Below are 15,807 nucleotides of genomic sequence, written 5' to 3' on the forward strand. Positions count from 1 at the left end.
GTTCTTCAGAGAGAAGGGATGTGAATGCAAATTTCAATATGCTAATGAGGCTTGAGGCCTACCTTGCCTTCCCAGTCCTTCAGCAGAGTGTAGAGCTCTCCCTCCTTGGCATATGCCACTGGCTTGTGCCCCATAGAATTGGACTGCAGGGGGTTGGCACCTGGACACAGAAAGGATGGGTCAAAGGTTAAAGAGGAGGCAAGCTCGCCACTGGGGGGTGGGGGCAGGGTCAGCGAGTCACAGAAACACCCCCCGTCTTTTGATGCCTGAACAAAAATGCAGTTTGACCCTTGAGCGGGGGCTCGGAGAGCCTCCCCAGCACTTCCGTGCCCGAGGTTGCATCCCCGACGCGTCTGACAATGCGCCGATTGACCAGCAAACTTCTGTTTTTCTTGCGTGATGAATCCTTAATAGCTGCCCATTCAAAGAGAAAAACAAAGCTTTTCATTTTTTTCCCCTCAAAGGACTGGCCCGTGCTCATGTGCGGCTGTGTCACTGTGGTGTTTAGCACACACGTCTGCCCTGTGACCCCCACTTTTAACACACGCGTGCCGATGCAGCACTTCTGAGTGACATGTGTACTGACTAACGTGGCGGTCATGGACACCGTTTCCACATGGATCCATTCACTGTTGTAAAGTGTGAATTACTCAGGAATGACATACCGATTCTATATTATATTGTACAGGAGGCAATATCGGATACAACACAACTTGTGTCTGATACAACACAAATTTCATACTAATGCACACAAACTAATTATGATTAATGCAGATGGTAAACAAAAATACATGTCACAAGTTAATATTCATCAACTAGAGAATCCAGCAAAAATGACCTGGGGTAAAACCCATAATTAAAAAAATTGAAATGTCCTAATTCAGGAAAATGTTATTTTTTGACAGATTTGTGGGGGCTCCAGTGCACTGCGACATGGTAATTTAGCTTTAGCTAATTGAAGCAAATCTGCATTGACATACAGTATACCAAACTCATGCTAACAGCCAGCTAATTTGTGGTGGTATGTGCAGCTAACACGGGAGAAAAACTAAACTCTGCTAATCTTCACTAACCAACATCTAACCTGAGATCTCAACCATGTAATCTGTGCTAGCCTGAGCAAAGAAAACACCTACAACTGTGCTAACCAGCGCAAACCCGCAGCTAACCCGAAGCCAAAGGGATACAAGTGAACACATTTCTCTGGCCCCCCAGTCGATGGCCAGCATTGTGCCAGGATCAATGGAACATTGGAGTTTAGTGCCGCTTGGAGCGATCGAGGGACTAATTGCTGTGATTATTGATAAAACCCTAAATTTCCCCTGTATGAATCCAAATCGATAGCAGAGGGACATTAAGAGAAAAAGCAATAAAGAAAACACCATTCCAGCCCTCCCCTCCCCCCCTCCCCCCACCTCACCCACCTGCCCCCGACTGCCGACCTGCCAGACTGCCCACTTACTTCCCTCTCCCCTTCTCCTTCCAACATAATAAATAGCATCATTTAGGCCTTTAATATCAGAGCCCTGTACCCTCTGGGCACAGATACTTTATAAGGGATCAAAGCTAATCCCCCTACCTATCTATGACACACACACACACACACACATGCACACATACGCGTACACACACACGTACACAAACACACACACATACATGCACACACGCACACATACATGGACACACACACAAACACACACACACACACACACACTCCCTGCCTGACTCTCTCCACAGTGAAGCCCATAGGCAGCTGGCAGGACCTGGAAGCTGCTGGTACCTGCTGAGGGAGGGCGTGACCTCTCGGACTGGGGGCAAGGCCCGGACAATTAGTCACCTCCCACGGCCTGTCGGGGGCCCGGGGCCCCAGCTGACCGCTTCCCCAGGCAGGGAGAGCTGGAGGGCCAGTTCCGGCGCGTGGCTGCCCGGGCGGATGATGAATGGAGGCCAGTGCCTCTGGCCCACCGGAGCCCAAAGAGCAGTCCAGAGCAGGGGGTCATTCACCGGGGAAATAAGCGGACCCCCTCCCAGCCCATCGCAAAACAAAGTTCAAAACCATGACAGCGCCCAATTTTTCACATTTTTATTAAACTTCCCTTTATGGCTATAGAATCGCAAGGTCTTGGATGGTCAGCCTGACCATTTATCTCCAGGACTGTCTTTATTGACTGTAAGGGACAGAGACGTATGTTGCGTCTAATGTGCTTTATTGAAAATAAGACCGTGATGGCTGAGTTCTGTTGAGGCAGGGACACCTCGCCAGCGTTTTCACACCGCGAGAAGCCGCTCGTTTTCTCCCGCAATCAATGTTCAGGGATGTCCCATATCACACTCGCGCTACGTCTACAGCATCAAGGTTACGCCGCACGCACGAGGAAAGGTATTTAGTTTAATAAAAAAAAAGGTACCGCAACATTTTGTTGAGCAAGCGCCCGCACGCTTTCAGCGTTCAGTTATTCCAAACGAAAAAAGGAGGCGAGCCCTCGCGCCGTCTCTTTGGGGGAATTCAGGCATTAATATCAAGACGAATCTGGGAGTTCTTCAAACGTGCGCGCGGGGAACGCGAGCGCGCATCGCGGCTTGCCGTGACGCTCGTTTCAGATGGAATACGCGGGGATTATTCACTGGACTGATGCATGCACTTAATAACAGCCCCCGACGCTCGGCTGTCTGCGTCGCAGCAGCGAGACCGCAGAGCCCAGGGTTTTTTGTATAATGACTTCCTCCTCATAATGTGATTGCCGCACGTTAAAACAAAGCAAACATTTTTTGCCCGTTTTTAATTTTAAAAATGCATCTGGTGCTAGAGGAACGTCCTCGCTGGGACTGCAAGTGAAACTCGGCTGCCCGTCACTTAAGACACTCTTTATACATCAACTTAAAGGGACATGGCCGGATGAATATGCGCAAGGCTCTGCCACACAGATGATATTAGATTTTTTTTGCCCCAAACGTAACGCTGATGCTAGGTGACACAGGCGCCTGTCTCGCCCCCGATGTCCCCGGCGATCGGCCCCCCGCTGTCGAGCTGCGTCCTTGTTTTAGTCGCAGGTTGAAATAAAAGGCGTGGCAGCCCAGTCCCATTAAACACAGCGCCGATCAGCGCTCTCTTAATTACTACAGTCCTGCTCCCACCTCCGCCACAAGCGCAGTGACACGGGAGCTGGGGCTTCATAAAACTCTCATACCATAGAAATCACATCTCCATTCTGCAGAGGCGGAGAAGAAAAACACGCACACATACACACATACACACACACACACACACACACTCAGACACACAGACACACACACGCACACACACAGACACACAGACACACACGCAAACACACACAGAGACACACACACACACACACACACACAGACACAGACACAGACAAACACACATACACACACACACACACACAGACACACACACACACACACACACAGACACAGACAAATACACAGACACACAGACAGACAAACACACATACACACACACACAGACAAACACACATACACACAGAGACACAGAGACACAGAGACACAGAGAAACACAGACCCACGCACACACAGAAACACACACTCGTCACACAGAGACACACACACACACACACACACAAGGTTCCTGTCAAAGGGTCAAGTAACCCACAGAGTACACCCCGCGCAGGGGTGATGGGTCAACTAGCAGCCGCACGTGGGCCTACGCCACAAACGGTGATTACAGGCACTTGTTTAAGAAGTACACGCCACTGAGCAGGGACAGCAGAGCTTGCCCTGAGGAGAGCTAGAGGGGCTGAGTCAATGGCAGGTGCCCACACCGGTGCTCGGGGGGAAGGCTGCTCCTGGACAAAAGAATTCCAGGGAGTAGTCAAGATGTCCAGGAGAACAGTGTGCATCTTCGTGTTTGTGCATCTACATTCTACACACACACACACACACATATATATATATATAATATAATATAATATATTGCATATTTAAAAAATAGAAAATATGTGCATATATACTGTATATATTCAATTTTTTTAGTTAACCTTTATTTATACAGGGTTGGTTGACTGAGCACACATGCTCATTTACAGCAACACCCAGTTAATTCCCTTCAAGTAGCCTAACCTGCATGTCTTTGGACTGTGGGAGGGGTACCTGGAGGAAACCTGCACAGGGACAACATGAAAACTCCACTCCACACAGAAAGGGCCAGGTACCACTAGATCTATATGTATGTACGTGTGTGTGTGCGTGTATGTGTGTGTGAGCGCATGCGTGCATTTCCTCTATGATTTAAGCTATGTAAGAGATGTTTATCCCATGCTTTCAGTAGGTAAGATGGCAGAAAATTACCATATGGAATTTTTCTTCTAGAGATTTAAAAAATTCCAAATTTCCATTATTTTACCCCGCTTTTAAAATATTAAAAAAGCCATCTTTTAAGAGATGCAAATGCATATTGGCTTGGATTCATATTGATTTTTTATTATCTTGATATAATTTTACAGAAAATAAAATCAATAGAACTTAAATTAGCATTTTTTAAGCCATTTACAATACCAGGAACCATTTTTAGCGTTTTACATAAAAAATACACAACCTCCTATGCGGTCTAGCTACACATGTATGAGAACAGCGGAATGAAACCAAACTGAGATTATATTGCATTGTGGTCTACGCCCTAGCTTGGACGGAACACTTTTAAAATGCTTATCTGATGCTTCTGTGCATGGCCTGGTAATCGATAGGACGGAATTTTGTTTCACACTTCCTGATGGGGCTGATATGCTCAGACCCTATGGGCCATCCAGGCTCACACAGGTCACACGCTGGACAGCTGCGTTCAGGAGAACTACAATACGGTGAAAACTCACAGTTGGCAGAAAGCTAGGTTAGGAGCCTTTTAGTGATACTCTCTGCCTCTCTCGCAGGGCGTTGGAGGGTACTGTCGCAGGTGGGGTGGGCGGAGCCTCTGTGACATGTGACCTGGTGACTGGCGGGCGGTACCCACCTGCCTCCAGCAGCATGCGGGCGCTGTGCAGGTCGTCGGCCAGGACAGCGTAATGCAGCGCGGTGCAGCCGCGGAAACTGGCCCGGCTGCTCAGCCGGTTATTAAACTCGTCCTCCCTCATCACCAGCACTGAGAAACACCAGAGAGAGAGAGAGTGAAACAACGCAAAGGGGAGGGAAGAGCGAGAGAAGAAGAAAGGAGACGGAGAACGGATGAAGAACGAGGGGAAAAGAAACAGAGGGTAAGATAGACAGAACATGAAAGATAAGAGGCACTTAATGTCCATCTGTGCACGAACAGGCCAGGGAGGAAATGAGCACATTTCTTGCTGCAGATATGAATATAAATACGATATTGTTTAAATAATGGGTACAGTTTGTCCATGCCAAACACTGCACACACACATAAAACAAACTTGAGCACACATCAATAACTCTCACAGCAGCACACAAACAGAAAACACTGCCTCTCTCTCTCTCTCACCCACACACATGCAAGCTCACGCACACACATGCACACACGCACATGCAAGCAACACGCGCACACACGCGCACACACACGCACACATGCACGCACATGCACACACATTCACACACACAATCACACACATACACACGCACACACACACAAACACACGCACGCACACACACATACACACACACGCACGCACGCACGCGCACACACGCACACATGCATGCACATGCACGCACACACACACACACACACACACACACACACACACACAAACACACACGCACTCCCCTGGCACTGTGTTCTTGACAGGCCTAGTCGTCATCTGTAACAAATGTCTGAGAGCTGGATAATCATGGCAAACTCAATAAAACGTCACAGGGAGAAGCAGGCCCCATCCATCAGCCCGCGTCTGGGAAATCTCCCTCCCAGACGACCCAAAAAACTGCCAACAATATAAATGTCTGTAATATACATATCATATATAAATATGTCTCCAGCCGAGCCCGTTTCCACGGCTTCCACTGCAGCTTTTATATTGTTGGGTTTGCGGTTATGAAAAATAAATACAAGGGGCCAAATGAAACGCTTACATATATGCAAATAAGACGGAGGGTGGGGGAGCGGTGGCGTATAATCTTACTGTCTTTGTTGAAATTTATACATCTAATAATAACGCAAGCAGCGGCGCTTCCCCAGCACTGCAGACAGGCAGGGGGTCCTGTCACCTGCAAGCGCGTTTCCGCCACCATCGGCACATATCAACGGCCACGTCCAGTCGGGACACAAGACGGATGGCGCGGGGCATCAGAGAATTAAGATCATTTCTTTCAGCAAGGGGGTGCGACCCTCAACCGCTTGTCATCATCGCTGCCATTGTCAGTGGCAAACAGACAGTCAGCGTGTGTCTTTTGGCTATCCGAGCATGTTTTAACGGGCCAAGGCCACTGGACAGTTAGAAGTACTGCGGCCCTTTTAAGGAAGGTATTATTGTTCAAGCCGTGGTCAGGGAGGTTCCTACGCAATACTCGGAAATCTTATTTGCTTCGATTTTCATAAGAACAAAAACGTCAAAATAGCTTCCAGCTGTAGTATTATCTGTGTGGTCATTATATTCTCCCCACCTTCCCTTTCCTTTCCTTTCCTTCTCTCTCTCTCTCCCTCTCTCTCTCACACACATGCACACACACACACTGATATTCTCTGACACATGTCCTTAAAACACAAGACACATGCACTCATTCTTGCACACAAACACTCATTTTCATTGTCATAAACACACACCCACATTATAAATCAAACACAAATAGTCACCAAAATTTTAAACACACACATATGCTCTCATTCTCACACGCACACACACCCATGCGTGCGCACGCACTTACAGCCGCGCGCACACACACACACACACACAGTTACCTTCCAGGGAATGGATGCCCATCTCTCTGGACGTGTCGTACACACTGCTGAAGTTGTCTCCCAGGTTGGGGTCAGCGCCGGCTCCCAGGAGGGCTTTAACCACACTGTGCAGGAGAGAGCAGCAGAAACGCTCTTTATTCTCAAAATGGAGGCTCTACCATGCCTGACTGAAGCAATCAGCTACGGAGACTAAGCCAGCCAGTTATTATCAGCATGAAGCCCCTAGTCACAAGGAGGTGGCAATAACTGGAAATCGCTCAAAGTCTAACAAACAGAGATTGTCACACTACAACAATAGCAAAAACTGACATTGAACAATAACTAAAAGCTGTAGCTGGGATTATTCTCAGTGTCATTTAAGTGTTCTTGTGGTAACATTCATATAACTAATCAGTTTAGTACTAAAGAAATGATCAATAGTTGAAAGGAAGCGACGGCCAGGTGTATTGAATAAAAAGGAAATGTCCTCTCGAATGACTTCTACAATATCGTTACTCAGCGGTAACTCTGCTCTGCGTTCGGTCCTGAAGTGCAACGTGCAGCTCTCCCGCGGTTCAGTGGATCTGGTACGCTACCCAACACATCCCGCTGTTCCTAAAGCCGGGCCAAGCAAACAGCAGTGAGCAGCCCTTCCCGGTTTCCATGGTGACAATGGGACAGGCACTCCCATGGGCCTGGGTGAGGTTCTGAAAGGCCGGCAGGGACAGCACACAGGTCCAAACCCCTTCCCCTGGACCACACACCTCCTAAAACAGTGTCCAATCCCAACACCGGAATCTCACCGTATCTCATACCCACCCTCCTCACCAACTGTAAGGAGCCCTGCTCAAGGCCCACATCTTTCGAACTGCTCCCGAATTCTAACATTAATCCTGAAAGAATCGAGAACGCGCCAGGAGATTAAAATGAAAACCCGTTTGTGGCTAATGAATTCAGGACTTTTACTGTGGTGAAGTCACCGGAGCCCCCAGCCAGCTGACTAGCAGAGTAGCGTCCCTGCCGTGGCTGCAGTAATCTGATCATGTTTCAGCATCACCGAGACACTGCAAGACTACAAATACAAACACCAAACACACAAAAAAAGAACTAAAGAACTACAACTGTGAAATGTGGCCATCTGCATCAAACGAGAGGACCGATTCTCTGGGTGGCGTGCGCGTAAACGGAAGGGATTCCTCCCTCTGCCTCTCCGACATGCACCCTCCAGAGAGGTCGGACACGCTGACCTTATGGATTCCAGGAAGCGTTCGGCTTGTGGTAACGAGTTTTGAATCTGATTGGGGTGCTGTCTATTCTCCACTCATCCTTCTCAAGGTTGGAGCGGACAGGGGCCGTACGCAGATATGTCATTTCAAATTCCCCAGGTACAGCGACAGGACATGTGCGGGTGTGTGTGTGTGTGTGCTTGCAGATGTTCGCGTGTGTGTATGGGAGTGCACGTGTGCGTGTGTGTATGGGAGAGAGAGAGAGAGAGCCAGAGAGCCCCATTTTCAGGATCTGCAGTTAGTTGTGACTTCTTTGTAAATGAGACGGTTTGTGGAATGGAAGGTTTGTGGGGGTGGGGGGGGGGCAGATGGGGTTGGTTTGGTGGTAGGAATCGATGTTTCCTGTGAGGGATTGCCTTCGGGGGGGGGGGGGGGGGGGGGGGGGGTTGCAGTGTAGCCTACTGGACCATGCTATGAGAGCTGGGGTTTCCAGAGAGACCCACCTCAATGGCCTCCAGTCAGAGGGGCTGGGGTGTGTGCGTGGGGGGGTGGGGGGCATTGTCTGCATGGAGACCTGAGCGGGTGAAGGGGGGGCCATTAAGCAGATGGGGGGGGGGGGGGGGGCTTTGTTACTGTAGCAGTAGGGCTGGGGGGCAGTGATCCAAAGAGAGCTGTGACCCCTGGAAAGCACTTCTCCAAACAGACACCCCACACAAACTGTGGGAGGGGGCAGCAGGATGGTGAAGATGGGGTGAAGAAGGGAAGAGTCATGGGGGTGAAGGAACAGGGAAGAAGGGGGAAGGGAAGGATACTGAGGGGCCTATCTGTGAGCTAGGGCATGGGAAGAACCAGGACCTCAGAATTTCACTCCTCCATTTTAACCTGTCATATGAGGTTCACTTTAGTATTCAGCATACTGTTTCTGGCAGCCAGTTGCCTGTAGGGATGTAAATGCAGTACAGATATACACAGTGTACCATCATCGAAATCTTACCCTTCCAATACCGTTTTTTGAAATACATGGTAAACCCCATCCCAAAGAAAAACAATGGAATTTTAACCAGTAGCCGCCCTCCACCAGGGAAGCCTCTGCCTGCCCCCATGCTCATGATTACACACGGGCCTCCTGCATGGCAGGGTTTAGACAAGCCTGTGAGATCGATCTGGTGTTTACAAAACACACAGTTGGGGTATGGAGGAAAGGGGGCATTTCTGTCATCACAGACTTCCTACTTGGCAGAGGAGCTGGTCTGTTCCACTCTCCTTCCAAGGACATTGCACAAGGGACCAGTAGGAAGAGCATCACAGCCATGGTAAGCTACTGTCTAAAGCACCTCAGGTTTAACCCTTCAAGGTAGAAGATCACAAACATGTGATTAGAATGTTCTTAACTTAACTTCTACAACACTAACTTAGAATTCTGCAAAAGGATTACAAAAAACACCCTCTACAAAGGGTTAAATCCTGTTCAGGATGTTTGAGACTGCCAGGACCCTTAGGTCCCTCAACTCAAGGACAGTTTTACCAAGTGCCTGAAATGTGATGTGACAGGAGTCACCAGCGGCAGTGACATCAGTCAGGCAGACCGGCACTCTGGCGAAACTCGGTTAAGGTGGCTGGAGATACGAGCTCCTCTCGCCATACGGTCGATATTGGCGACCCGCGTCCGCGTTCTTCCGCTATAGACCTTGCCCAAGACTGGGAAGGCCTCGCCCAAGACTGGGAAGGCCTCGCCCAAGACTGGGAAGGCCTCGCCCAAGACTGGGAAGGCCTCGCCCAAGACTGGGAAGGCCTGGCCTGGCCGTGATCTGATGACATTCCCACCGCGTTCCTCGGAAAACGGATTATCCCCACTCCAGAATGCAGCCGCTGGGACGCTCCCCTCCTTCCCCTCCCCGGGGTCTGGGAAGAAAATCTCCAGCTTTCATTTGGCCTCCCAAAATACGCCGGCCGGCCGCTGGCTCGGAACAGTCAACAAGCGTTCCACTCCAGCGGCGGCCATTGTCCGCGGGAAAGACGGCCCGAGGGGAGGGGGGGCATGCGGCTGAGGGCAGGGGCAGCTTTTTTTTTTTTTTTTTTAAAGCTGAAAGTGCAAATAAGGGCAGGCCAAACCCTCCCCAAACCAGGCACATCAAAGCTAGGCAAACACGGCCTTAATGCTCTCTCAGGGCCCGGGGGACCGGGGTGCCGACCGCGTCCGGTCTCATCCCAGGTGGGTCAGCACCAGTCACCCCGCGCTCTATCGCGCGGTTTTCAGAACCGCGTCCTCAATGCTCTGTCCTCACCGGCACGCCGGGCACTGCTTACACGTTTAGCCTGCTAGGCTACGCGATCATAAATCCTCTCTACAATAGATTATTTGGAAAATCTGTAGCTCTGGTGAAGTGCATCTGCCTAGCTAAAGAACACCACATCGCTGTCCAGCAGGCGGGTAGAGCCCACAGTCCACAGGTCATGTGACCCCACTGCCTCTTAATTAGACCAGGGCCCAACATCTGGCTCCCAGCACCCGGCAGCCACAGTCCTGAAGGCTCCAGACACAAAGGGACTAATGCGTCCGGCATGCTTCTGTCTTCAATGAGCAGGATTTTCCACAACGTGCATGTGCCTAACTTGAGATCACCATGCATGAAGAAGTTAATTACAGAGATTTGCCAACAAGTGCCATTATGTTTAGCAATATTATCTGGCAACAAATCAAAGCCAGACATTTCCAACAAAATGGATTGTGGATAGATCAGTTTAAGTTCATAAACGCCAGTCTAAACACAGTCTTAAAAACTGAAGACAAGCTTTAATTATATAAGCATTTCTGCACATGCTCATTTGCAAGCAGCCATTAGAAACTGGCCCGCGGTGTGATTTGGACAAAAATCCTTTCGTCTCAACAGACAATTTCTGTCAATGCCACGATTCCTGAAAAAGGAAGACCTCCAAATAACCAAGCTGAACTGAATGGAAAAGAATATTATGGCTTTTTTGACAGGACACATGATATTTATTTACGAGGGCTTTTAGAGAAACGACCAAAACAAAACCACACGTCAACATCATTTTTAATTATTAAGCGCACAAACGAACACGATACTCATGGCAGACGTTTCGGACGGCGCAGAGACGCTCATCATGTAACCGTTAGCCAAATATCATGCCAGGAGACTGCCTTCTTCCTGAATAGGAAGCAGGGAAGACTACAATCTGCAATAATTAGCGTAATGGGGCGCTATTAGGAACGAGTCCGATTTAGTTTGATGATGCGTCCACAGCAAAACAAATAGAATGAACAGTAGGCCGGCTTCAGGGATGGCTAAATAATATGATTGAAGTCTGACATAAAACCACCAGAACATCCCATCAGGCAGTGCACATATTTCAGAAGTGGCTGTTTACCGATACATTGGACACTGGAGCCAATTGAACCTTTAAAGCAACATTAAATACAGATGGAACCGAAGCTTGAATGAGCAACAACTAAATCTGCACATAAATGACATATTGTTAGAGACGCCGTACGAAGATAGTGAAGGGGTGGGGTCTGTGAGGGGTGGACTATTAATTGTGATCTCACAATACCACTACTATGAGTGGGCTGACACTGGCGTAAATGTGTATCGGATTTTGGAGAAACCCTCTGCCCCCTCCCGCCCCCCCCCCCCCCCTCCGCCTCTCCCGGGTCGAGCTGGGATGTTGGCGCTTTTGTGTGGAGTGGCGACCGGGATGTGGGGGCGCTGGCTTCGGGGCGGGGGATAATCCCCTCTGTACAGAGCTTTAGGGGAGAGGGGAGGGCCCGTCGGGCGGGGTCGCCGCTTCACCCCGTGAACTTGCGTCTGTAACTCTCGAGGAGGAACCCCCTCGCTTCTGTGCGGGATGCGCCCCATTGGCTCACGTTCCCCAAATTGGATTCCCCCCCCTCGTGTTTGCGGAGGGGGGGGGGAGGTTAATTGAATTTGGGGAGGGTGCTGCCGCCGGCTCTTGAATGCACTCGCTGATGTGAAAGACGCACTTTGCACTTCACAAGACCTCGGCTTGTGAAAAGAAATCAAAGGAGTCTGACCGCCACTGTGTCACCGTTTCTCTCCCACACGCCGACCGCTCTGGCCATAGCGCCGCGCCGCGCCGCGGACCAAACAGACCTGTCCCCAAAACCAGCCACCAAATCACCACACAAGGCTGCTGAGAAAATAACGTGGCTCACCAGATACATAACCAGTGGCACAGTAACACACGTGGTGATATTGGGTTAGTGTTCTGGCAGAAAAGTGTGATTCTTGACCTAAAAATAATGCAGACATTTTTATTGCAGTAGAACTGGGAGTTTGACTGATAATACCTTATCAAGTGGCAAGCCAACCTTAAATTAAGCTAAGTTAACTGGCACAGACAGGGAATACGTTATAATTCTTTAAAACAGGAAATGGATCTTTGAGCAGATGATGGAACTGCCACATCCTGTAAAGTAGGAACAAAAGGAAACAAGCGTGCGCTTGCAGCGGTGTTCAGCGATGACGGGCTCTCTTACCTGTGCTGCCGGTTCATGGCTGCCACCATCAGCGGCGTCCAGCCCAGACGGTGGCGGTAGTTTGGGTCGGCTCCTTCCTCCAGCAGCCTGCGCTCGACAGGAAACAGGAAGAGGCTGTTACACAAAGGCCAGGCGTGCGACTGGACATTAGACACAATCACAGCCACGTGAATCTGCACAAAGCCTGAGACAAAGGGGCAGGGAACACAATGTACAGATCAGAGCATGTGCAGTGGGTAAGAGTAGCCTATCACCGACACCATTAAATATGTTGGTCTAATTTGGCACGACCAATGGACTTTTATTGTGAAATACCCCTCCATAGAAAGATAACATTTCACGATTTTGCGCTCCGACCGTGCGTCTAGCCTCAGCAACCCTTAAAACATGACCCTGACCATGTGTCTACCGCCTCAACAACTCGGTACAAAAAACCAGAATTCCGCCTTCTGTCCCCGGTCTGGTGTTCTATGTTTAGTGTAAACACAGGGCTGCTACACTACCTGCCTGCTCCTCCCAGCGCGACCTGTGCAGCTCCTGCTGGGCACTTAACACATCCATGGCCTAGAGCTGCGGAGACATGGCCATCTGCACGGTAACGGCCCCACAGCGCCACGGCGACCCCCCCCCCCCCCACCACCACACACACACACGACTCCCCAACCTGCACGCCCGCCCTGCCCCGATCTGCACCGTCGCCCACCGCTTTTTACCGCACCCTGGGCCACGGGCTCCAGTTTCAGCGCCATTGTTGCCTTTGTTGGGAATCCCTGCCCAGACACACATTTCACACAGTTAACCCAGCCAGACGCTCCTGAAACAAAGACAGGTGTGCTCCGAACCATCCCGACACACCGAGAGCAGCACCCGACGGCCTCCTCCCCCTCCCCGCCCACCTCCCCCTGCCACTGCAACGATAACGCAAAGCTTTCTGAGATCGTTTCAATAAAACTTGAACGTTCATTTTCAGACTACGCTAAAATGCAAACTTGGTGAGCGACAACCTTTGCATTCTTTTGCATCGCGCCCCGAAAGACTCGGTCTCGGACGCGGCGATGTTCCAAAGTGCCGGTGAACGTTCCCCAGGGGACCGGGGGTGCATTTCACCCAGCGCTCAGATAAGGATCTCCGAGCGCTAACAGCGTGCCGATGTTTTCATTAGGTTTCCGGGACAATGCGGAGGTCTGCTTCGGTGGGGTCTTTTCTTCTGGGTGCACACCGCCAGAGGTTAAACAGATGAGCTCCCCCAGAAGAAAGGGAGCGCCGGCAGACGGGGCGGGGCGGGGCGCTCGGCCACCTTTGCGGGACGGAGCCCCAGAAACATGCAGGCTGACAGATGGCTTTGCACCCCCTCCTGTGCCCTGTCTCCCATGTGCCTGCACAGCCCCCCCCCCCCCCCCAACTCCCCCCTCGCCCTCCCCCCCCCCCCCCCCCCCCCCCCCCCCCAAGGCCAAACTGCTCCAGAGGTTTGGGAAGACTGATTGAGTGACAGGGTTTCCTGGATGCGTTTCAATTTAAGCACATCTGAGTGGGCCCCACCATGAACTGCCACGGGAGGGATGCAGAGGGGTTGACCACTACCAGTCTGCTGTTTAACCTCCCCCTCCCAAAATGAGGGATCTGCAATTCCAAAAAGCACTGTGAAACCAAGAATCAAAAATGGTCATAGCCCTGGCTCCATGAAGCCTATCCATTTAAACAATTAATAATACAAAAATAAAACAAATGAGATTGAGCAGCAAACACAAAAATAAACAGTCACACACATCAGACTTAAAACTATGGAAAAATGTCCAGATTATTAAATCTTATAATACTACATCAAATGTAAATGACAAAACAATCTGTGCAAACACTTTATTGAATGTCAAAATATATAATTATGGAATATATAAATACACTTTCATGTTTCACAAATAGTAGTTATATGAGCAACCATTATAATAGTGCAAAACAACATGCTCTCAGTTAATTTGAATAGACCAAAGTAGTTAATGTTTGGAATACACAGTATGGGATGCATTAAAGGCTTCCCTATGTTTTCCCTATGTTAAAAACCTAAACATATAAAATATCTCTATGGTAGGAAAGACATGACCTGTGACAACACAAGCTAATGAAGACTGAGGACACAGCACGACAGCAGCAAGGTCGTAGTTTCTGTATCGTTGTACTGCAGCATCTCAGAGTTGTTTCAGCCAACCCGTAAGCTCATGCACATATTTTATGACAACAACGATTCTCTTTTTAAAATGAGGAGATTCGAGGAGATTAAATCCTGGCACCATTTTACGTGCAGGCCATCATCGTTAAAATATTGTACTTCATATCTTTCTCAATCGGTGTGGTTTTAGCCTAGATTCACCGAGCCATGGATCACGCACTCCCTCTAGTGGACATATGATAAATCAACATGATGCCTCTTCTATTTTGACTTCGGAAACAACGATAACTCATTGCCCTACGTACAGTAGTTCTGTTGGGACATTGTCGCGTGCACAACAGGCGATAAAGCATTTATAAAGTCCCATAAGCTAATAGAAAAAACCGAAGTCCATCCATGCGTACCAAACCATTTTTCATAAAGCGTCAATGATAAACGTAGGCCTATTAAACATTAAGTTTTACCTCGAAACTTCTTGCATATTATTCATTCTAGAAGCGTCCAGCAGTAAGTCTCCTGGAAAAAAAGAATATTAATCTAATTATAGTGCATCAACCGACATCATGTAAACAGATTGCACGCAATGTAGATCAGAAGAAATCATACACAGTTTACCTTTTGAATCAGAGTCTTTCTTCAGACAGTATGCAAGGGCCGCTGCTGAAACGACCCCAGCTGAAGTAACTCCGTAAGTACTTTTCTCCCCTTTACCCTCTTCGTCCCAATAGTTATTGGCGCGCCCTCCCGCGGCAAGAGCATTCCACGAATTTCTTCTGCCCTGTAGATTCGTTATCCATCTGGCGGTCAAATGGCGGTACTGCATATGCGAGCTGACATTTGTGGGCATTGCGTCCTCACTCAGAATGCCCTTTCTTGAGACACGGGAGGTGGAAACAATGGGGTTACGATTCAGGTCTAGATCGTGAAGTGTCTGGCTTCTTGTAGCATCCCCCGAACTTGTCTTTAACACCCGACACGGAGAGAGGCTGCGTGCCCTTCGGCATCGGACGAGCATATGCCTTGGGACCGATGACAGCAGCAT

The 15,807-nt window shown here is 49.4% G+C and overlaps 1 protein-coding gene across 1 annotated transcript in view; it reads right to left on the reverse strand.

Moving 5' to 3' along the window:
* Positions 1-15,807, reverse strand: part of clpb (caseinolytic mitochondrial matrix peptidase chaperone subunit B) — a 35,438-nt gene extending 19,631 nt beyond the window's left edge. Inside the window, exons 1-6 of the mRNA XM_035385370.1 lie at positions 15,381-15,807; positions 15,230-15,281; positions 12,602-12,688; positions 6,878-6,981; positions 4,988-5,116; positions 63-160 (exon numbers count right to left, since the gene is read on the reverse strand). Coding sequence (XP_035241261.1) covers positions 63-160; positions 4,988-5,116; positions 6,878-6,981; positions 12,602-12,688; positions 15,230-15,281; positions 15,381-15,807 — 897 coding nt within the window. The remainder of the gene's footprint in view (positions 1-62; positions 161-4,987; positions 5,117-6,877; positions 6,982-12,601; positions 12,689-15,229; positions 15,282-15,380) is intronic.

The sequence above is a fragment of the Anguilla anguilla genome, chromosome 12, assembly GCF_013347855.1.
Source record: "Anguilla anguilla isolate fAngAng1 chromosome 12, fAngAng1.pri, whole genome shotgun sequence".
Lineage (NCBI taxonomy): Eukaryota > Metazoa > Chordata > Actinopteri > Anguilliformes > Anguillidae > Anguilla > Anguilla anguilla.